At 48.3% G+C, this 23,217-nt stretch overlaps 1 protein-coding gene across 1 annotated transcript in view; it reads right to left on the bottom strand.

Annotated features, from left to right (window-relative positions):
* Positions 1-15,378, bottom strand: part of LOC144507663 (adhesion G protein-coupled receptor E5-like) — an 87,422-nt gene extending 72,044 nt beyond the window's left edge. The window contains 1 exon segment of the mRNA XM_078234820.1: positions 15,263-15,378. Within this exon segment, the coding sequence (XP_078090946.1) occupies positions 15,263-15,296 (34 nt within the window). The 5' untranslated portion in view covers positions 15,297-15,378.
* Between the last annotated feature and the right edge of the window lie 7,839 nt (positions 15,379-23,217).

Raw genomic sequence — 23,217 nt, 5'->3', positions numbered from 1 at the left:
CCCACAGTCCGAAAGACGTGCCGGTTAGGTTGATTGGCCGTGCTAAATTGCCCCTAGTGTCAGGGGGATTAGCAGGGTGGATGTGTTGGGTTGCGGGAGTGGGGCCTGGGTGGGATTGTGTTCAGTGCCAACTCAATAGGCCAAATGGCCTCCTTCTGTACTGGAGGGATTCTGTGATTCTATGAATGTTTTAGGTGGTGGATGGGGTGTCCAGCAAACGGAGTTGCTTTGTCCTGGACATGTCCAGATTTTTTCAAGTTTATTTATTAGTGTCACAAGTAGGCTTATATTAACACTGCAATGAAGTTACTGTGAAATTCCCCTAGTCGCCACACTCCTGTTTGTTTACACTGAGGGAGAATTTAGCACGGCCAATGCACCCTAACCAGCACGTCTTTCAGACTGTGGGAGGAAACCGGAGCACCCGGAGGAAACCCATACAGGAGAACATGCAAACTCTGCACAGACAGTGACCCAAGCCAGGGAATCGAATCCGGGTCCCTCGAACTGTGAACCATCGCGCCGCCCCACAGCGTCTAGTAATTGTGAATGATACCCAAAGGAGAGACAATCGCAGGAGTAAAATGAATCCCTGTTTTACGTGGAGTAAATAAGGTGGATATCTGATGGGGCCTTGTCCCAGCCTTGTGAGAGGGGCCTTTGCAAAATCCATCGGCCTGGGTCGAGCTGTAACCTTCACCCAGTCCACCAGGTGGCAGCCTATCCCATTAGTTTGATGCACAGAGGCCGAACCGGCCTCTTCTGCAGGACTTTGCTCGTTACTTTTCAATGAGTTACAACAATGTGTGAGGATCCCGGCCTGGGTGGGATTGTGGTCGGTGCAGACTCGAGGGGCCGAATGGCCTCCTTCTGCACTGTCGGGATTCTATGAAGGAGCAGTGCTCCGAAAGCTCGTGATTCCAAATAAACCTGTTGGACTTTAACCTGGTGTTGTGAGACTTCTTACTGTGTTTACCCCAGTCCAACGCCGGCACCTCCACATCATGGCTACCACAGAAACTCAGGGCAATATTCTGGGCTGGTGAAAATTTGAATTCAATTTTTTAAAAATCTGGAATTAAGAATCTACTGATGACCATGAAACCATTGTCGATTGTCGCAAAAACCCATCTGGTTCACTAAAGTAAAGTAAAGTTTATTTATTAGTCACAAGTAAGGCTTACATTAACACTGCAATGAAGTTACTGTGAAAATCCCCTAGTCGCCACCCTCCGGCGCCTGTTCGGGTACACTGAGGGAGAATTTAGCACGGCCAATGCACCCTAACCAGCAGACTGTGGGAGGAAACCGGAGCACCCGGAGGAAACCCACGCAGACACGGGGAGAACGTGCAGACTCCGCACAGACAGTGACCCAAGGCCGGGAATCGAACCCGGGCGACACGGTGGCGGCAGTGCTAACCACTGTGCCACCCCTTTTAATGTCCCTTAATGGAAGGAAATCTGCCGTCCTTACCTGGTCTGGCCTACATGTGACTCCAGAGCCACAGCAATGTGGTTGACTCTCAACTGCCCTCGGGATGGGGAATGAATACTGGCCCAGCCAGCGACGCCCGTGCACAGTGTCCTTCCAGGAGTTAAACATCTACAATCTCACTTGTGGGTTCCAGGTCTAATCTCTCGAGTTTATTTTTGCTGTGCGTGAGGGCTGATTTATATCGCTAAATTCTCAGAAGTCAGGAAGTCTGTGCTGTGGCTTTTGACGGTCGGTCATGCCCCGTAAATAAATTAATAGGGTGTTTTTTTTAAATCAGTTTAACTCTCCATTCTGCAAGGTGTGATCAGAACAAAAGCACAGAGAATGCTGGATAAACTCAGCAGGTCTGGCAGCGTCTGTGGAGAGAGGGACAGAGTCGAAGGACAGGACTTCACATCCTCACTCATCCTGATACTGTAAATTCAGGCTGCTTCCCTTCAGAGGCCACTGAATAGATTGTGGGACCTGCCTTGACTTGCTGATCTGCCCCCTTTACCCTCTGCGTAACCCTGACAAAGAATAGACATCAGGACTGGGAAACCAGTCACAAGGTTACTGTGACCGGCCACAATAATCTCTCCCTCAATGTCAACAAAACGAAGGAGATTGTCATCGACTTCAGGAAGTGTAAAGGAGAACATGTCCCTATCTACATCAATGGGGATGAAGTAGGAAGTGTCGAGAGCTTCAGGTTTTTAGGTGTCCAGATCACCAACAACCTGTCCTGGTCCCCCCACGCTGACACTATAGTTAAGAAAACCCACCAACGCCTCTACTTTCTCAGAAGACAAAGGAAATTTGGCATGTCAGCTACGACTCTCACCAACTTTTACAGATGCGCCATAGAAAGCATTCTTTCTGGTTGTATCACAGCTTGGTATGGCTCCTGCTCTGCCCAAGACCACAAGGAACTACAAAAGGTTGTGAATGTAGCCCAATCCATCACGCAAACCAGCCTCCCATCCATTGACTCTGTCTACACTTCCTGCTGCCTCGGGAAAAGCAGCCAGCATAATCAAGGACCCCACGCACCCCGGACATTCTCTCTTCCACCTTCTTCCTTCGGGAAAAAGATACAAAAGTCTGAGGTCACGTACCAACCGACTCAAGAACAGCTTCTTCCCTGCTGCTGTCAGACTTTTGAATGGACCTACCTCGCATTAAGTTGATCTTTCTCTACACCCTAGCTATGACTGTAACACTACATTCTGCACTCTCTCCTTTTCTTCTCTATGAACGGTATGCTTTGTCAGTATAGCGCGCAAGAAACAATACTTTTCACTGTATGTTAATACATGTGACAATAATAAATCAAATCAAATGTACTAAACTGCTGCCTCACAGCGCCAGGGACCCAGGTTCGATTCCAACCTCGGGTCACTGTCTGTCCGGAGTTTGCACTTTCTCCCCGTGTCTGTGTGGGTTTCCTCCAGGTGCTCCAGTTTCCTCCCACAGTCCGAAAGATGTGCGGGTTAGGTTGATTGGCCATGGTAAAATTGACTCAGGAGGCTTATAAATGTGTGGGGTTATGGGAATGGGTGGGATTGTAGTCGGAACAGACTCAATGGGCTGAATGGTCTCCTTTTGTACTGTAGAGATTGTATGATTCTGTGAAGAATTGATAGATCTCACCAAACCTTGGTACATGACCAAGTAAGGCCCGTGGAAGAAATGGTTAATTTTTGGTTAAGAACGGGATCCAGACCCGTCCATGGTCCGTCCCCCTCGCCTGCTCCGATTCCCATGATGGGCAGGAGGATAAAATTCCAGACAATGTTTAGGATTTAAATGATCCTTCGACAGCAAGGTAGAATTATATAGTGGGAAATCAGGGCGAGTAGGAGATCAAGAATGGGGGTCGGGGCAAAGGAAATATGAACAAATATGGGTCATGGAGTCTGCACGTTCTCCCCGTGTCTGCGTGGGTTTCCTCCGGGTGCTCCGGTTTCCTCCCACACTCTAAAGATGTGCAGGTTAGGTGGATTGGCCGTGCCAAATTGCCCCATAGTATCAGGGGGACTGGCTAGGGTAAATGCATGGGGTTATGGGATGGGGCCTGGGTGGGATTGTGGTCAGTGCAGACGCAATGGGCCGAATGGCCTCCTTCTGCACTGATGGATTCTATGATTCTATGAAATTCGTCCTGGGAAAAGAGATGAAGAGTGCTGATGGTGGCAAAAGGTGAGATAGGAAATACTGGTAGTCCCTTTTTAAGGATGGTTTGGTACCTAGAATCCCTACAGTGCAGAAGGAGGCCATTTGGCCCATTGAGTCTGTACCGACCCCAATCCCACCCAGGCCCTATTCCCATAACCCCATGCACTTACCTTGCTACTCCACCTGACGCTAAGGGGCAATTTAGCATGGCCAATCCACCTAACCCGCACACCTTTGGACTGTGGGAGGAAACCGGAGCACCCGGAGGAAACCCACGCAGATTTCGGGAGAATGTGCAAACTCCGCATAGAGAGTGACCCGAGGCTGGAATCGAACCCGGCTCCCTGGCGCTGTGAGACAGTGGTGCTAACCCACTGTGCCACCGTGCCGCCCCCATCTCAGTTGGGTTGTTGATGAACGGAGAGTGGTTTCTGTGGTTGCAAACCAACAACTGACGGAGCTTCCATTGGATGGGGTGAGCCTTGTACATTTGCCACATAACCATAGGCCATAGAATCCCCACCGAGCAGAAGGTACGCACGGCTGGTTCCTGGGACAACGGTGCTGGTTAATGAAAAGAGTTTACGCAGGTTGGGCCTGCACTCATTGGACTTGAGAAGAACGTGAGGTTTGTTTTTTTTAAAGTTAATTTCGGGGCCTTGACATCGCTGTCTGGAGCCAACATTCATTCCCAGTCCCAAACTGCCCTCCATCTCAGGGGACTTTTGAGAGACAGCCACGTTGCTGTGGGTCCTGGAGAAGAGGGGAGGAATTTTCCCCGTCCTGCCTACCTGCCACGGGAATCGTCGCAGGCGGGACATGGACCATGCTGTTGACCAGCAATTTCAGGCCTTGGGGTGAATGTAGCCGGAAAATCCCGCCCAGGGCGTTCGGGTAGCTGGCTGGCTCATGACGCAGAGCGATGCCAACATCGCAGGTTCAGTTCCCGTATCGGCTGAGGTCATTCATGCCTCCCCAACCTTGTACCCTCATCTGAAGTGTGGTGACCCTCGGGTTAAATCACCACCAGTCAGCCTGATGTGCTATCAATAAGGCGAAAGACTACCGATATGCCAATATAAGTGTAGGCTTTTATTCACAACAGAATCAGGAGCAGATCCCAACAAATAGCCGACCTGGACGGAACAAGGGGGAGGAGACAGCCACCTTTATACTAGGTGCTGTGGGGAGGAACCAAACTGGAAGGGGATGTGTCCAGGTATGACAAACACACACAACGGTGGTCCATATAGGACAAAGGCACAACTGAGGTCCACCACACAGCCCTTCCCCCCTCAAACTGGGAGAGCAACCTAAGGTGACAACTTCACCTCAGCTGTGGATCTGGAGTCAAAAGACTTTTAATTCCAAATTCTTTTTATTATTGAATTCAAATTTCAATATCTGCCATTGTGGGATTCGAACCTGGGCCCCCAGATCTTACCCTGGGTACCTGGATTACTAGTCCAGTCACTAGACCACTGAGCCATTGCCTCCCTGTAGGTCTGAAGTGAGTTTATTGAAACAAGCAAAATTCCATGAGGCCTTATCAGGGTTTACACGAACAAACTGATTCCTGTTAGTGTAAACCCTGATCACGCAAACCAGCCTCCCATCCATTGACTCTGTCTACACTTCCCGCTGCCTCGGAAAAGCAGCCAGCATAATTAAGGACCCCACACACCCCGGACATTCTGTCTTCCAGCTTCTTCCATCGGGAAAAAGATACAATAATCTGAGGTCACGTACCAACCGACTCAAGAACAGCTTCTTCCCTGCTGCTGTCAGACTTTTGAATGGACCGACCTCGCATAAAGCTGATCTTGCTCTACACCCTAGCTATGACTGTAACACTACATTCTGCACTCTCTCATTTCCTTCTCTATGAACAGTATGCTTTGTCTGTATAGCGCGCAAGAAACAAAACTTTTAATTGTGTGTTAATACATGTGACAATAATAGAACATAGAACATAGAACAGTACAGCACAGAACAGGCCCTTCGGCCCACGATGTTGTGCCGAGCTTTATCTGAAACCAAGATCAAGCTATCCCACTCCCTATCATCCTGGTGTGCTCCATGTGCCTATCCAATAACCGCTTAAATGTTTCTAAAGTGTCTGACTCCACTATCACTGCAGGCAGTCCATTCTACACCCCAACCACTCTCTGCGTAAAGAACCTACCTCTGATATCCGTCCTGTATCTCCCACCACGAACCCTATAGTTATGCCCCCTTGTAATAGCTCCATCCACCCGAGGAAATAGTCTTTGAACGTTCACTCTATCTATCCCCTTCATCATTTTATACACCTCTATTAAGTCTCCCCTCAGCCTCCTCCGCTCCAGAGAGAATAGCCCTAGCTCCCTCAACCTTTCCTCATATGACCTACCCTCCAAACCAGGCAGCATCCTGGTAAATCTCCTCTGCACTCCTTCCAGCGCTTCCACATCCTTCCTATAGTGAGGTGACCAGAACTGCACACAATATTCCAAATGTGGTCTCACCAAGGTCCTGTACAGTTGCAGCATAACCCCACGGCTCTTAAACTCCAACCCCCTGTTAATAAAAGCTAACACACTACAGGCCTTCTTCACAGCTCTATCCACTTGAGTGGCAACCTTTAGAGATCTGTGGATATGGACCCCAAGATCTCTCTGTTCCTCCACAGTCTTCAGAACCCTACCTTTGACCCTGTAATCCACATTTAAATTTGTCCTACCAAAATGAATCACCTCACATTTATCAGGGTTAAACTCCATTTGCCATTTTTCAGCCCAGCTTTGCATCCTATCTATGTCTCTTTGCAGCCTACAACAGCCCTCCACCTCATCCACTACTCCACCAATCTTGGTGTCATCAGCAAATTTACTGATCCACCCTTCAGCCCCCTCCTCTAAGTCATTAATAAAAATCACAAAGAGCAGAGGACCAAGCACTGATCCCTGCGGCACACCGCTAGCAACCTGCCTCCAATCCGAAAATTTTCCATCGACCACCACCCTCTGTCTTCGGTCAGACAGCCAGTTGCCTATCCAATCGGCCAACTTTCCCTCTATCCCACACCTCCTCACTTTCATCATAAGCCGACCATGGGGGACCTTATCAAACGCCTTACTAAAATCCATGTATATGACATCAACTGCCCTACCTTCATCAACACACTTAGTTACCTCCTCAAAAAATTCCATCAAATTTGTGAGGCACGACCTGCCCTTCACGAATCCGTACTGACTATCTCGGATTAATTCGCATCTTTCTAAATGGTCGTAAATCCCATCCCTAAGGACCCTCTCCATCAATTTACCAACCACCGAAGTAAGACTAACCGGTCTATAATTACCAGGGTCATTTCTATTCCCTTTCTTAAACAGAGGAACAACATTCGCTATTCTCCAGTCCTCTGGCACCATCCCCGTGGACAGCGAGGACCCAAAGATCAACGCCAAAGGCTCTGCAATCTCATCCCTTGCCTCCCAAAGAATCCTAGGATACATTTCATCAGGCCCAGGGGACTTATCGACCTTCAGTTTATTCAAAACTGCCAAGACATCCTCCCTCCGAACATCTATTTCCTCCAGCCTATTAGCCTGTAACACCTTCTCTTCCTCAAAAACATGGCCCCTCTCCTTGGTGAACACTGAAGAAAAGTATTCATTCATCACCTCGCCTATCTCTACTGACTCCATACACAAGTTCCCACTACTGTCCTTGACCGGCCCTAACCTCACCCTGGTCATTCTTTTATTCCTCACATAAGAGTAAAAAGCCTTGGGGTTTTCCTTGATCCGACCCGCCAAGGACTTCTCATGTCCCCTCCTAGCTCTCCTAAGCCCCTTTTTCAGCTCATTCCTTGCTAACTTGTAACCCTCAATCGAGCCATCTGAACCTTGTTTCCTCATCCCTACATAAGCTTCCCTCTTCCTTTTCACAAGACATTCCACCTCTTTTGTGAACCATGGTTCCCTCACTCGGCCATTTCCTCCCTGCCTGACAGGAACATGCCTATCAAGGACATCCAGTATTTGTTCCTTGAAAAAATTCCACTTTTCATTAGTTCCTTTCTCTGACAGTTTCTGTTCCCAACTTATGCCCCCTAATTCTTGCCTAATCGCATCATAATTACCCCTCCCCCAATTGTAAACCTTGCCCTGCCGTACGGCCCTATCCCTCTCCATTGCAATAACAAAAGACACCGAATTGTGGTCACTATCTCCAAATTGCTCTCCCACAACCAAATCTAACACTTGGCCCGGTTCATTTCCCAGTACCAAATCCAATGTGGCCTCACCTCTAGTCGGCCCATCCACATATTGTGTCAGGAAACCCTCCCGCACACACTGCACAAAAACTGCCCCATCCAAACTATTTGACCTACAAAGGTTCCAATCAATATTTGGAAAGTTAAAGTCCCCCATGACAACTACCCTGTGACCCCCACACATATCCATAATCTGCTTAGCAATTTCTTCCTCCACATCTCTATTACTAATAAATCAAATCAAATCCTCAGAGGTATCGGGGGAGCCCAGAATGAGGGGACAGTTTAAAGACAAGGACCGGAATTCTCCGGTCTCCCATGCCCCACGAACGCTGCAAGGACCGAGAATTTGGCGCTCTGCTGTACCCGTCCTGGGAGTGTTTGATGGGGACAGTGTAGAGGGAGCTTAACTCTGTATCTAACCCTGTGCAGTACCTGTCCTGGGAGTGTTTGATGGGGGACAGTGTAGAGGGAGCTTCACTCTGTATCTAACCCCGTGCTGTACCTGTCCTGGGAGTGTTTGATGGGGGACAGTGTAGAGGGAGCTTCACTCTGTATCTAACCCCGTGCTGTACCTGTCCTGGGAGTGTTTGATGGGGGACAGTGTAGAGGGAGCTTTACTCTGTATCTAACCCCGTGCTGTATCATGCGTTCGATAAGGTCCCCCATGCAAGACTTCTTGAGAAAGTGAGAGGGCATGGGATCCAAGGGGCTGTTGCCTTGTGGATCCAGAACTGGCTTGCCTGCAGAAGGCAGAGAGTGGCTGTGGAGGGGTCTTTCTCTGCATGGAGGTCAGTGACCAGTGGAGTGCCCCAGGGATCTGTTCTGGGACCCTTGCTGTTTGTCATTTTCATAAATGACCTGGATGAGGAAGTGGAGGGATGGGTTGGTAAGTTTGCTGACGACACCAAGGTAGGTGGTGTTGTGGATAGTTTGGAGGGATGTCAGAAGTTGCAGCGAGACATAGATAGAATGCAAGACTGGGCGGAGAAGTAGCAGATGGACTTCAACCCGGATAAGTGTGTGGTGATCCATTTTGGCAGATCCAATGGGATGAAGCAGCAGTATAATATGAAGGGTACCATTCTTAGCAGTGTCGAGGATCAGAAGGACCTTGGGGTCCGGGTCCATAGGACTCTTAAATCGGCCTCGCAGGTGGAGGATGCGGTCAAGAAGGCGTACTGGCCTTCATTAATCGAGGGATTGAGTTTAGGAGTCGGGAGATAATGCTGCAGCTTTATAGGACCCTGGTTAGACCCCACTTGGAGTACTGCGCGCAGTTCTGGTCACCTCATTACAGGAAAGATGTTGAAGCCATTGAAAGGGTGCAGAGGAGATTTACAAGGATGTTGCCTGGATTGGGGGGCATGCCTTATGAGGATAGGTTGAGGGAGCTTGGTCTCTTCTCCCTGGAGAGACGAAGGATGAGAGGTGACCTGATAGAGGTTTACAAGATGTTGAGAGGTCTGGATAGGGTAGACTCTCAGAGGCTATTTCCAAGGGCTGAAATGGTTGCTACGAGAGGACACAGGTTTAAGGTGCTGGGGGGTAGGTACAGAGGAGATGTCAGGGGTAAGTTTTTCACTCAGAGGGTGGTGGGTGAGTGGAATCGGCTGACGTCGGTGGTGGTGGAGGCAAACTCGTTGGGGTCTTTTAAGAGACTTCTGGATGAGTACATGGGATTTAATGGGATTGAGGGCTATAGATAGGCCTAGAGGTGGGGATGTGATCAGCGCAACTTGTGGGCCGAAGGGCCTGTTTGTGCTGTGGCTTTCTATGTTCTATGTACCTGTCCTGGGAGTGTTTGATGGGGACAGTGTAGAGCGAGCTTTACTCTGTATCTAACCCCGTGCTGTACCTGTCCTGGGAGTGTTTGATGGGGACAGTGTAGAGGGAGCTTTACTCTGTATCTAACCCCGTGCTGTACCTGTCCTGGGAGTGTTTGATGGAGACAGTGTAGAGGGAGTTTTACTCTGTATCTAACCCCGTGCTGTACCTGTCCTGTGAGTGTTTGATGGGGGACAGTGTAGAGGGAGCTTTACTCTGTATCTAACCCCGTGCTGTACCTGTCCTGTGAGTGTTTGATGGGGACAGTGTAGAGGGAGCTTTACTCTGTATCTAACCCCATGCTGTACCTGTCCTGGGAGTGTTTGATGGGGACAGTGTAGAGGGAGCTTTACTCTGTATCTAACCCCGTGCTGTACCTGTCCTGGGAGTGTTTGATGGGGGACAGTGTAGAGGGAGCTTTACTCTGTATCTAACCCCGTGCTGTACCTGTCCTGTGAGTGTTTGATGGAGGACAGTGTAGAGGGATCTTTACTCTGTATCTAACCCCGTGCTGTACCTGTCCTGGGAGTGTTTGATGGGGACAGTGGAGAGGGATCTTTACTCTGTATCTAACCCCGTGCTGTACCTGTCCTGGGAGTGTTTGATGGGGACAGTGTAGAGGGAGCTTTACTCTGTATCTAACCCCGCGCTGTACCTGTCCTGTGAGTGTTTGATGGGGACAGTGTAGAGGGATCTTTACTCTGTATCTAACCCCGTGCTGTCCCTGTCCCGTGAGTGTTTGATGGGGGACAGTGTAGAGGGATCTTTACTCTGTATCTAACCGCGTGCTGTACCTGTCCTGGGAGTGTTTGATGGGGACAGTGTAGAGGGAGCTTTACTCTGTATCTAACCCTGTGCTGTACCTGTCCTGGGAGTGTTTGATGGGGACAGTGTAGAGGGATCTTTACTCTGTATCTAACCCCGTGCTGTACCTGTCCTGGGAGTGTTTGATGGGGACAGTGTAGAGGGATCTTTACTCTGTATCTAACCCTGTGCTGTACCTGTCCTGTGAGTGTTTGATGGGGGACAATGTAGAGGGATCTTTACTCTGTATCTAACCCTGTGCTGTACCTGTCCTGGGAGTATTTGATGGGGACACTGTAGAGGGAGCTTTACTCTGTATCTAACCCCGTGCAGTACCTGTCCTGGGAGTGTTTGATGGGGTCAGTGTAGAGGGATCTTTACTCTGTATCTAACCCCGTGCTGTACCTGTCCTGGGAGTGTTTGATGGGGGACAGTGTAGAGGGAGCTTTACTCTGTATCTAACCCCGTGCAGTACCTGTCCTGGGAGTGTTTGATGGAGGACAGTGTAGAGGGAGCTTTACTCTGTATCTAACCCCGTGCTGTACCTGTCCTGGGAGTGTTTGATGGGGACAGTGTAGAGGGAGCTTTACTCTGTATCTAACGCCGTGTTGTACCTGTCCTGGGAGCGTTTGATGGGGACAGTGTAGAGGCAGCTTTACTCTGTATCTAACCCCGTGCTGTACCTGTCCTGGGAGTGTTTAATGGGGGACAGTGTAGAGGGAGCTTTACTCTGTATCTAACCCCGCGCTGTACCTGTCCTGGGAGTGTTTAATGGGGGACAGTGTAGAGGGAGCTTTACTCTGTATCTAACCCCGTGCTGTACCTGTCCTGGGAGTGTTTGATGGGGACAGTGTAGAGGGAGCTTTACTGTGTATCTAACCCCATGTTGTACCTGTCCTGGGAGTGTTTGATGGGGACAGTCTAGAGGGAGCTTTACTCTGTATCTAACCCTGTGCTGTACCTGTCCTGGGAGTGTTTGATGGGGGACAGTGTAGAGGGAGTTTTACTCTGTATCTAACCCCGTGCTGTACCTGTCCTGCGAGTGTTTGATGGGGGACAGTGTAGAGGGAGCTTTACTCTGTATCTAACCCCGTGCTGTACCTGTCCTGGGAGCGTTTGATGGGGGACAGTGTAGAGGGAGCTTTACTCTGTATCTAACCCCGTGTTGTACCTGTCCTGGGAGTGTTTGATGGGGACAGTGTAGAGGGAGCTTTACTCTGTATCTAACCCCGTGCTGTACCTGTCCTGGGAGTGTTTGATGGGGACAGTGTAGAGGGAGCTTTACTCTGTATCTAACCCCGTGTTGTACCTGTCCTAATGACTCACTATGACTCAGGCGTGAACATTACTTGAGAGTCGCGCTGAAATTGCCCTGCCTGTATTTCCTCACACCCCTTATTGCAATCTCATCCTTCTGGTGACACCTCAGTATTTGGTGTTAGTTGTGGCTGTTAGGCTTGAATGAGAAGGTTGTGTGTCCCTCACCCTCATGGACAACTTGGGCATAAGATCACTAAGACGTCAATGCAGCACTGAATGCACTGCACTGTCGGAGGTCTTGTCTTTCATAGATAGTAGAGTGGCCGACCCAGCTGCGATGGGCTGAAGGGCCTCTTTCCATGCTGGATGACTCTATGGCCCGGGCTGCATTGGCCATGCTAAATTGCCCCCGAGTGTCCAAAGATGTGCAGGTTAGGTGGATTGGCTGAGATAAATGTGTGGGGTTACAGGGTTCGGGTAGGGGTAGGGGTAGGGGTAGGGGGGGGGGGGGGCAATATACTCTGTCGGAGAGTCAGTGCAAACGCAATGGCCCAAATAACCTTAAGGAAAAACCTTTTCACCCAGAGGGTGGTGGGAATCTGGAACTCACTGCCTGAAAGGGTGGTAGAGGCGTAACACTCACAACACTGAAGAAGCATTTAGATGAGCAATTGAAATGCTGTAGCGTACAAGGCTACAGACCACGTGCTGGAAAATGGGATTAGAATAGATAGGTGCTCAATGACTGGAGCAGAACGATGGGCTGAAGGGCCTCTTTCTGTGCTGCTAAACACTATGGCTCTAAGATAAGTGTTAGTTCACCCCTTCCTCCTTGCTTAGATAACCTCAAAAGGTCCACTCGTCCCACTCACACACACAGCAAAGCAGCTGGATTTTCAAGTTTGCTGATGACACTATCGTAGTGGGTCAGATCTCAAACAATGACAAGACACAGGAAAGAGAGAGAGAATCTGGTGAGCTGCTGTGATGACACTAACCTCTCCCTCAACGTCAACAACACGAAGGAGATAGTCATCGGCCTCAGGAAGTGTAAAGAAGAATATGCCCCTATTTTCATCAATGTGGATGATGTGGAAAGGGTCGAGAGCTTCAGGTTTTTAGGTGTCCAGATCACCAACAACCTGTCCTGGTCCCCCCCACCACGCTGACACTACAGTTAAGAAAGCCCACCAATGCCTCTACTTTCTCAAGAGACTAAGGGCGTTTGGCATGTGCAGTAAGACTCTCACCAACTTCTACAGGTGCGCCATAGAAAGCATTCTTTCTGGTTGTATCACAGCTTGGTCTGGGGCTCCTGCTCTGCCCAAGACCGCAAAGAACTACAAAATGTCGTGAATGAACCCCAGTCCATCACGCAAACCAGCCTCCCATCCATTGACTCTGTCTACACTTCCTGCTGCCTCGGCAAAGCAGCCAGCATAATTAAGGACCCCACGCATCCCGGACATTCTCTCTTCCACCTTCTTTTGTCGGGAAAAAGACACAAAAGTCTGAGGTCACGTACCAACTGACTCAAGAACAGCTTCTTCCCTGCTGCTATCAGACTTTTGAATGGACCTACCTTGCATTAAGTTGATCTTTCTCTACACCCTAGCTATGACTGTAACACTACATTCTGCACCCTCTCGTTTCCTTCTCTATGAACGGTATGCTTTGTCTTTATAGTGTGAAAGAAACAATGCTTTTCACTGTATACTAATTCATGTGACAATAATAAATCAAATCAAAAACCATTCTCACTGCCTCTCCCTCATAGTCGCCAATACCCCCTCCTCCTTTAAGTGCCCCCTATTCTACTTCTAAGGGTTGCTCGTCCTGAATCAGAAATAATTTCCAATCTCCAGCATCCGGCAGTGTTTTGTCTGCATTTCTACATACAGTAGAAGTCACTCAGTGCCTCTAAATGCCCCTTAATGTCCAAAGATGTGCAGGTTATGTGTATTAGCCATGCTAAATTGTCCCTTAGTGTCCAAAGATGTGCAGGTTAGGTGGGTTAGTGGGGTAAATGTGTGGGGTTACGGGGTTCGGGTAGAGGGGGCGGGCAAAATCGGGAAACAACAAAGTAGCAGTGGAAGGCTTATTCTGAGAGACAATGAAATGGGGGGGGGGGGGGGGGGGTCGGTGGGGTGAGGGCAAACGCCATTGCCACACAGGGACAGTAACTATTTCAACACCCTGGTGATACATTAACTATCCCAGCAAGACGTGTCAGATTCATTCACAAGTCTTCAACGTCTACTGATTTATTATTGTCACATGTATTAACATACAGTGAAAAGTATTGTTTCTTGCGCGCTAAACAGATAGAGCACACCGTTCATAGAGAAGGAAACAAGAGGGTGCAGAATGTTGTGTTACAGTCATAGCTCGGGGTAGAGAAAGATCAACTTAATGCAACTTAACTACCTACTGCTTAGGGAGAGTCCCAATGAAATACTCAGCACGGACCCTGTACACTTCAATTGCCTTAATTCCAATGACTATTGAAGGCACAGTGCCACAAATCTCTCCCCATTTATAACCCGGTCTCGAAGTAGATTGCACTAATCGTAGGGGGTTTGCCACTTCGAACTGACTCAGTACAAAGCCACAATTCATCTGTGACCAAAGCAATCCCAACCTTTCACAGAAACAATTTTCCAACCCTGCTCGGGTCAACATTCATTGTTCTTTTATTCCCCTCTGCTGTGCTCAGCTCCACATGAGAAAGTCGGCTATTTTTAAACCTTCAGGACTGGTTCGACAACCGCCTGGAATCATTCACAAGTCAGACCGGGTGGCAAGGTGGGGACAAGAGGCAGAGAAAGAGAGAAAAAGAAAGGATTTACTGGGAAGTGATTCCCAAACACGAGAAGAAAGATAAGAGGTGAAGGAACGCAAGTTGGAGAGAGAGCACAGCAAGAGAGAGAGAGAGAGAGAAAGAGATAGAAAGCAAAGGCAGGAAAATTAGTTAGGAAGAAAATGAGAGAGACACAGAGACAGAGAGAGAGAGAGAGAGACAGAGACAGAGAGACAGAGAGAGCGAGACAGAGAGAGACAGAGAGAGACAGAGAGAGACAGAGAGAGAGGGACAGAGAGAGCGAGACAGAGAGAGAGAGACAGAGAGACAGAGAGAGAGAGAGACAGAGAGAGAGAGAGAGACAGAGAGAGAGAGAGACAGAGAGACAGAGACAGAGTATAATAAGTCATAAATCATATACACCAAGAGAATAATAAGAATTATGTGGGAAAAAGAGTAAAAATATTGGAAACTTATCCAGAGAAAATATGTGAGAAAGATATTTAATATTAAAGAGAGAAGTAAATTGTTAGACAGAGAAAGAGATAACCAAATATTGTAATCTTCGAAAGAGGGAACACAATATTTTACAGCATGAAAGGTTAACAGTCATCAACACTCAATAATCTTCCTAACACCGATCATCTGTTACATACCGACTAGAAGTTGGAAGATGTTTTGGATCTGCATGGTTTCTTCATTAAGGTTTAACAGTACCCGGTTAGTCCAGTTGTGCTGTCACTCTCGCACTGCACTCTCACTCTCTCCCTGCTGATTCACAATACTGAAATCATCTGGCAAAGTTTCAGCAGTTTGTAGTCTCAGACACACCCTGAAGGGGAGGAGGGACCATCGCTCCTCGGGTCTGCCACTGAGGCTGCTTTGTGTAATTAAAGGAACAGCCTTCGCAATGGGTATCAGGAAATCGTGCGGATTTTTTATTGCACTTTTTAAATTTATTAGTGTCGCAAGTAAAGGCTTACATTAACACTGCAATGAAGTTACCGTGAAAAATCCACTTGAACAAAGAAATTTACAGCACAGGAACAGGCCCTTTGGCCCTCCAAGCCTGCACCGACCATGCTGCCCGACTGAACTAAAACCTCCGACGCTTCCGGGGACCGTATCCCTCTATTCCCATCTCATTCATGTACTTGTCAAGACGCCCCCTAAAAGTCACTGTCGTATCCGCTTCCACTACCTCCCCCGGCAACAAGTTCCAGGCACCCACCACCCTGTGTAAAAAATCTGCCTCGTACATCTCCTTTAAACCTTGCCCCTCGCACCTTAAACCTGTGGCCCCGAGTAATTGACTCTTCCACCCTGGGAAAAAGCTTCTGATTATCCACTCTGTCCATGCCTCTCATAATCTTGTAGACTTCTATCAGGTCGCCCCTCAACCTCCGTCGCTCCAGTGAGAACAAACCAAGTTTCTCCAACCTCTCCTCATAGCTAATGCCCTCCATACCAGGCAACATCCTGGTAAATCTTTTCTGTACCCTCTCCAAAGCCTCCACATCCTTCTGGTAGTGTGGCGACTAGAATTAACTAGTCGCCACACTCCTGTTCGGGTACACTGAGGAACAATTTAGCACGGCCAATGCACCCGAACCAGCACGTCTTTCAGACGGTGGGAGGAAACCGGAGCACCCGGAGGAAACCCACGCAGACACGAGGAGAACGTGCAGACTCCGCACAGACAGTGACCCAAGCCGGGAATCGAACCCAAGTCCCTGGCACTGTGAAGCAGCAGTGCTAATCACTGTGTCGCCCTGCATTTTCTACTCCCCCCCCCCCCCCCCCCCCCCCCCCCGCCCCCCTCCCCAACCCCCACCGCCGCTGTGTGGGGCGATCTAGGGGACGCAGTTTAAATATTAGTGGTCTCCCGTTCAGGACTTCTCTCAGCTGGTTGTTAGTCGTTGGGATTCTTCAGTCCAGTGAACTGTGAAGGTTGTCCTTGTCATATATTCAAGACTGCGTTAGTCAGATTTTAGTCAACAAGGGAGAATTCAGGAATTGGCTACAGTCAGATCAGCAGGTTAGGTGGATTGGCCATGCTAAATTGTCCTTTAGTGTCCCAAGATGTGCAGGTTAGGGAGATTGGCCGTGCTAAATTGCCCCTTGGTGTCCAAAGATGTGCAGTTTAGCTGGATTGGCCATGCTAATTGTTATGGGCAGCATGGTGGCACAGTGGTTAGCACTGCTGCCTCACAGCGCCAGCGACCTGGGCTCGATTCCTAGCTTGGGTCACTGTCTGTGCGGAGTCTGCACATTCTCCCCATGTCTGCGTGGGTTTCCTCCGGGTGCTCTGGTTTACTCCCACAGTCCGAAAGACGTGCTGGTTAGGGTGCATTGGCCGTGCTAAATTCTCCCTCAGTGTACCCGAACAGGCATCGGAGTGTGGCGACTAGGTGATTTTCACAGTAACTTCATTGCAGCGTTAATGTAAGCCTACTTGTGGCACTAATAAATAAGCTTAAAAAAAACTTTTTAAAATCTTCGTGTCCAAAGATGTGCAGGTTAGGTGGATTGGTCATGCTAAATTGCCCCTTAGTGTCTAAAAATATGTAGGTTACGGGGATTAGCGGGGTTAATTCATGGGGTTGTGGGGATAGGGCAAGATTGGATGCTCTCTTAGAGAGTCAGTGCAGACTCGATGGGCCAAGTGGCCTCCTTCTGCACCGTAAGGATTCTTTGATTCTATGTCGAGTTCTGCAAGGGTTTGGATGTCTGTGTCTCCCTGTGAGAGTCTTTGTTTGTGATGTATTGATGAAAGTTGGATCTATTTCCTTGAGATACTTTCTTGTCTGGCTGTTAACTCTGAGATTTCCCAGTCAAAGTGGATTAAATACCACATCACCGCCAACAATCAGTCTAAATAAACTGTCAGAGCACTAGCAAAATGTGGCATTGAGTAAAATGGAAGTAATAAGAGATATGTTTAATGCTACAATTAACTTGCACTGAGAAAATCCATCTGGTGCAGGTGGAGTGTGGAGATTCTATAGAAAGGGGGATGGACATCAGGAACCCGTGATGGAAGAATCATACCTCAGTGTGGGAGTACCTGAAAGGGTTAAGACTGGTTAACAATTCAATGTGACCAACATGAGTCCAGGCAAGCAGTGTTATTCCATAATGAGCGACGAAGGAGGGACAATGTGAATGGTGTTGGCACAGGTTTGGGACAGGAAATGAGAGACAAAAACAAGAAGCGAAAAATGAGGAAAAGAAACCGGAGGAAAGTAAAAATAATTCTGATCGATTCGGGAACAGAAAGACAAGAATTTAAATAATAGGATCATGGGAGCCAGAAGCCCAATTCTTACTGAGAAATGTGATCACGTTCTCCGTCAATCGCAACCATCTCCTCAATCTAACCTCCTCCCCGACCATCCCCTCAATCTAACCTCCTCCCCGACCATCTCCTCAATCTAATCTCTATTCCTACCATCCCCTCACTCTGATTTTTGCCCGCAAACCATTGCTCATTCCAACCACACCTCCCCCACTTCTCGAGTAACCTATTCCTCAACCCGTGGACCCACCTTTTCAATCTATCTCTCAATTCCGCCTACCTTAGAGATCAGTTGATCCTTGGAGGTGAGATCCTATCTTGATGGATTAAGAATGAGTAGAATAACTACTCGGGTCGGGGGGGGGGGGGGGGGGGTCCAAAAGAGAAATGCTGAGGTTTGGGAGATTGTCGAACTTCATAGAAAGAAGTTTAACAACACCAGGTTAAAGTCCAACAGGTTTATTTGGTAGCAAAAGCCACACAAGCTTTCGAGGCTCTGAGCCCCTTCTTCAGGTGAGAAGGGGCTCAGAGCCTCGAAAGCTTGTGTGGCTTTTGCTACCAAATAAACCTGTTGGACTTTAACCTGGTGTTGTTAAACTTCTTACTGTGTTTACCCCAGTCCAACGCTGGCATCTCCACATCAGAACTTCATAGAGTCATAGAATCCCTCCAGGAGGTCATTCAGCCCATCAAGTCTGCACCAACTCTCCAACAGAGCATCTTACCCAGGGTCACTCCCCGCCCTATCCCCGTGACCCCACGCATTTTTCACTGCTAATCCCCCTCACGTACACCTAACTTGGAGGTGAATATTTGCAACTGGAGCAGTTCGAGTTTATAAGAATGAGGGGGATCTCGTAAAATTCTAATAGGATTAGACAGGGTAGATTCAGGAAGGATGTTCCCGATGGTGGGAGGGAGTCCAGAACCAAGGGGTCATCGTCTAAGGATACGGGATAAACCGAGATGAGGAGAAATTTCTACACCCAGAGAGTGGTGAGCCTGTGGAATTCACTACCACAGAAAGCAGTTGAGCCCAAAATGTTGTTTATTTTCTTGAAGGAGCTCTTGGGGGAAGAGTATCAAAGGGTATGGGAGGGAACGAGGGACTGAGTCGAATGATCAGCCATGATCATAATGAATGGCAGAGCAGACTCGAAGGGCAGAATGGCCTCCTCCTATCTTCTGTTTCTATGAAAAGAATGTGATTGGAATAGTAAGAAAGAGGAACCTCCATTCTCTCTTTTTGGCAGTGACTCAAACCGCAAGGAGTTGAGGTGATGGGTGAAGGGTATTGCCTCACTTTCTGTGTGACGTTACTAACGATTAGCAGGCCGGAATTCTTGCCTTGCCTTTACTCAAGACTTCCTCAAAAACATCTCCGCTGTTGTCAAGGGCGATACGTCATTAACTCACGGCGGGAGGCATCTGGGAGGTTTGGATGAGGCAGAAGGCCGAGACGCTCCCCGACAGAATTTGAGGAACTAACTGTCGTTACGCACTCAAAAGAGTGCGGGTCGGAGGGTGGCAGACAGGGCAGGGTGGTGGAGGTTTTGGGGGGGTTGGGGGGGGGGTGGTGTTGGAGGCAGGGAGAGGCAAATTTGAGTCGGATTGAGGGGTGAGGAGCTGGGGAAAGGTGAACTTTCACGGGTGATCTCGGTAGACTTGGCACAGGAAATGGGACAGATGAAGTCAACCGCTGCCTTACCAGCTTAAATCCGGTGTCACTGGTGGACGGATTGGTGAAGAAGGCCTTTGGCACACTGGACTTTGTCAGTCAGGGCATTGGGTACATGAGTTGGGACATTAGGCGGGATTTTACGGCCTTGCTCATCCTGAAACAGTGAAATCCTACCCGTGGTCAACGCACATTTCCATGGTCCGCCCCTCACCCTCTCTGATTCCCGCAGTGGGCAGGACGGTCAAATTCCAGCCATTATGTCACAGTTGCATAAGTTGTTGGTGAGGTCGCACTTAGAATATTGCGTACAGTTTTGGTCAGCCTGTTATAAACTGGAAAGAAGATTTACGAGGATGTTGCCAGGACGAGTGGGTCTGAGTTACAGGGAGGGGTTGTCCAGGCTTGGGCCTTATTCCCTGGAATGGAGGAGAATGAGGGGTGACCTTATTGAGGTCTATAAGATCATGAGGGGCATAGATAGGATGAACGCACCTCGCCCGCTCCAGAATCGACGTGGGTGAGGGTCCGACAACGGAAATCTCCGCTGACCTTGGGATTTCCAGTCCCGCCTGTGCAAGGTCCTAAAACCCCACCCATCGCCTTTTTCCCCGGAGAAGGGGAATCGAAAAGTAGAGAGCATAGGTTTAAGGTGAGAGGGGAAAGATTTAAAAGGGGCAACTTCTTCATGCAGAGGGTGGTGCGGATATGGAATGAGCTGCCAGAGAAAAGTGGTTGAGGCGGGTACAATAGCAACATTTAAAAAGCATTTGGATAAGTGCATGGATGGGAAAGGATGAGAGGGATATGGGCCAAACGCGGGCAACTGGGACGAGCTGGGAGGGCACCATGGTCGGTATGGACTGGTTGGGCTGAAGGGCCTGTTTCATTGCTGTATTGGTCTATGAATCTATGACTGCAGTCATTTTAAGTTCGCTCAGCCCATTACATTTTTGGACTCAGAGTCTGTCAATTCATTATAATCCAGCAGAAATTTTTCTCTTTCTGTATGAAGTTCTCAACTTTGCGTGGAGGACTCCCCAAGGATATTTCTTTCCAATCAATGGGGTAATGCATAATTATGGAAAGCCACATTTGGCAAGCGCCTATGGAACTAAATGAGCTGTCTGGAGCTCTGGGTTTTGAAACAACCCCACTCCGCCTATCAGGGGGAAGGATTTTGATGATCAGCCATGGCCATAACGAATGGCGGAGCAGGCTCGAAGGGCTGAATGGCCTCCTCCTGCTTCTGGTTTCTATGAAAATCAAGGGCAGTTAGGGATGGAACATCCCGTACACAGATAACGAGAAAAGGATGAGGCATTCAAGCCGGTTGAAGTACGTTTGAAAATGGAATTCATTTCCTGCAGCACTTATCTCTGTGCCACCCCATTAATCCAGTAAGAGTTTTAACAACACCAGGTTAAAGTCCAACAGGTTTATTTGGTAGCAAATGCCATTAGCTTTCGGAGCGCTGCTCCTTCGTCAGATGGAGTGGAAATGTGCTCTCAAACAGTGCACAGAGACACAAAAATCAAGTTACAGAATACTGATTAGAATGCGAATCCCTACAACCAACCAGATCTTAAAGATACAGACAGTGTGGGTGGAGGGAGCATTAAGCACAGGTTAAAGAGATGTGTATTGTCTCCAGACAGGATAGCCAGTGAGATTCTGCAAGTCCAGGAGGCAAGTTGTGGGGGTTACTGATAGTGTGACATAAATCCAAGATCCCGGTTGAGGCCGTCCTCATGTGTGCGGAACTTGGCTATCAGTTTCTGCTCAGCGACTCTGCGTTGTCGTGTGTCGTGAAGGCCTGATAACTGATAGCCGAGTTCTGCACACATGAGGACGGCCTAAACCGGGATGTTGGATTTATGTCACATTATCAGTAACCCACACAGCTTGCCTCCTGGACTTGCTGGCTGTCCTGTCTGGAGACAATACACATCTCTTTAACCTGTGCTTAATGCTCCCTCCACTCACACTGTCCGTATCTTTAAGATCTGGTTGGTTGTAGGGATTCGCATTCTAATCAGTATTCTGTAACTTGATTTTGTGTCTCTGTGCCCTGTTTGAGAGCAGATTTCCACTCCATCTGACGAAGGAGCAGCGTTCCGAAAGCTAATGGCATTTGCTACCAAATAAACCTGTTGGACTTTAACCTGGTGTTGTTAATACTCTTACTGTGTTCACCCCAGTCCAACGCCGGCATCTCCACATCATGACCCCATTAATCACCAGGGATAGGGAGTGGAAATCGACTGGTTGATACATGCTAGCCGGCTTTGAGAGTCTTGCCCGCCTGGGCCCCTTTTCTTCCCTGAGGTACCTCCATGGTTCGTGTTGAACTTCTTTGTCTGGGTCCTGCCCTGTTGTGAATAGTCCCTCAGGTAACAGTAAGACTTCCTCCTCACCAGCTCTCAATCATTCATCATCCCCAATGTCTGGAGTCAGCATCAATTGATGGAAGTGCCATGGCTCCGGTTTCCAAAGGTGGCTTTGCCTTCTCAAAAGTCTCGCAGTCAAAACGGCACAGAATCAGCAGCAAGTTCACCAGAAAAATACAAATCGCAGTCACAATATACAATAAATCCATTCGCACCTCGACCCAAAGTACTCCACGTTGGGTTTTCTGTTTAACTGCTTCCTTGCACTTTCTTTATTCTTCAGTTTTTCTTTATTCATTCGTGGGACATGGGCGTCGCTGGCTGGGGACCAGCATTTATTGCCCATCCCTAGTTGTCTTTGAACTAAGTGGCTCGCTAGGCCATTTGAGAGTCAACCACATTGCTGTGGCTCTGGAGTTGTGCGTAGGCCACACCAGGTAAGGACGGCAGATTCCCTTCCCAAAAGGACATTAGTGAACCCCAGATGGGTTTTTACGACAATGGTTTCATGGTCATCAGTAGGTTCTTAATTCCAGATTTTTAAAAATTGAATTCAAATTCCACCATGGCCGGGATTCGAACCCAGGTCCCCAGAACATTAGCTGAGTTTCTGGATGAATAATCTAGCGATAATACGACTAGGCCATCACCTCCTCTCGCCACTAGTTCTCTTTGATTCCTAACTCGAGAAGGGTGAGTCCAGGCAGTGATGATCACCAGGTGAAAGTCAATCACAACTGTTGATCCAAAATGAGGTGGACAATTGGCTCCAGTTTCTAGAACATTTCAAACCTTGTTGGACTGCAAAGAACATCACAACTATTCGCTACAGAACTAAATGAGAGGACATGTTTGATATTGGCATGGTGATAATGAGAGGACATGTTTGATATTGGCACGGTGATAATGAGAGGACATGTTTGATATTGGCATAGTGATAATGAGAGGACATGTTTGATATTGGCATAGTGATAATGAAAGGACATATTTGATATTGGCATTGTGACAATGAGAGGACATGTTTGATATTGGCATGATCTGAATGACCACCTTGCTTGTCGGATTTACTTTAAAGCTCGGTGTGTTATGGGGAGGAGGGTTTCCAGTGGATCCTTGACCAGGGTAAGGAGACATTCAGTTGGTCCTTATCTCCAAGTGAGTGGGTCTCTGTATCCCATTGCCCCATTAATCAATCGGTAAGATTTTTTGATAGATTTGTAATCAGCAGGGTAATAAATAAACTTT

Source organism: Mustelus asterias, chromosome 19, assembly GCF_964213995.1.
Source record: "Mustelus asterias chromosome 19, sMusAst1.hap1.1, whole genome shotgun sequence".
NCBI lineage: Eukaryota > Metazoa > Chordata > Chondrichthyes > Carcharhiniformes > Triakidae > Mustelus > Mustelus asterias.
The sequence above is the reverse complement of the archived record's forward strand: the minus strand, read 5'-3'. Positions and strand labels throughout refer to the sequence as shown.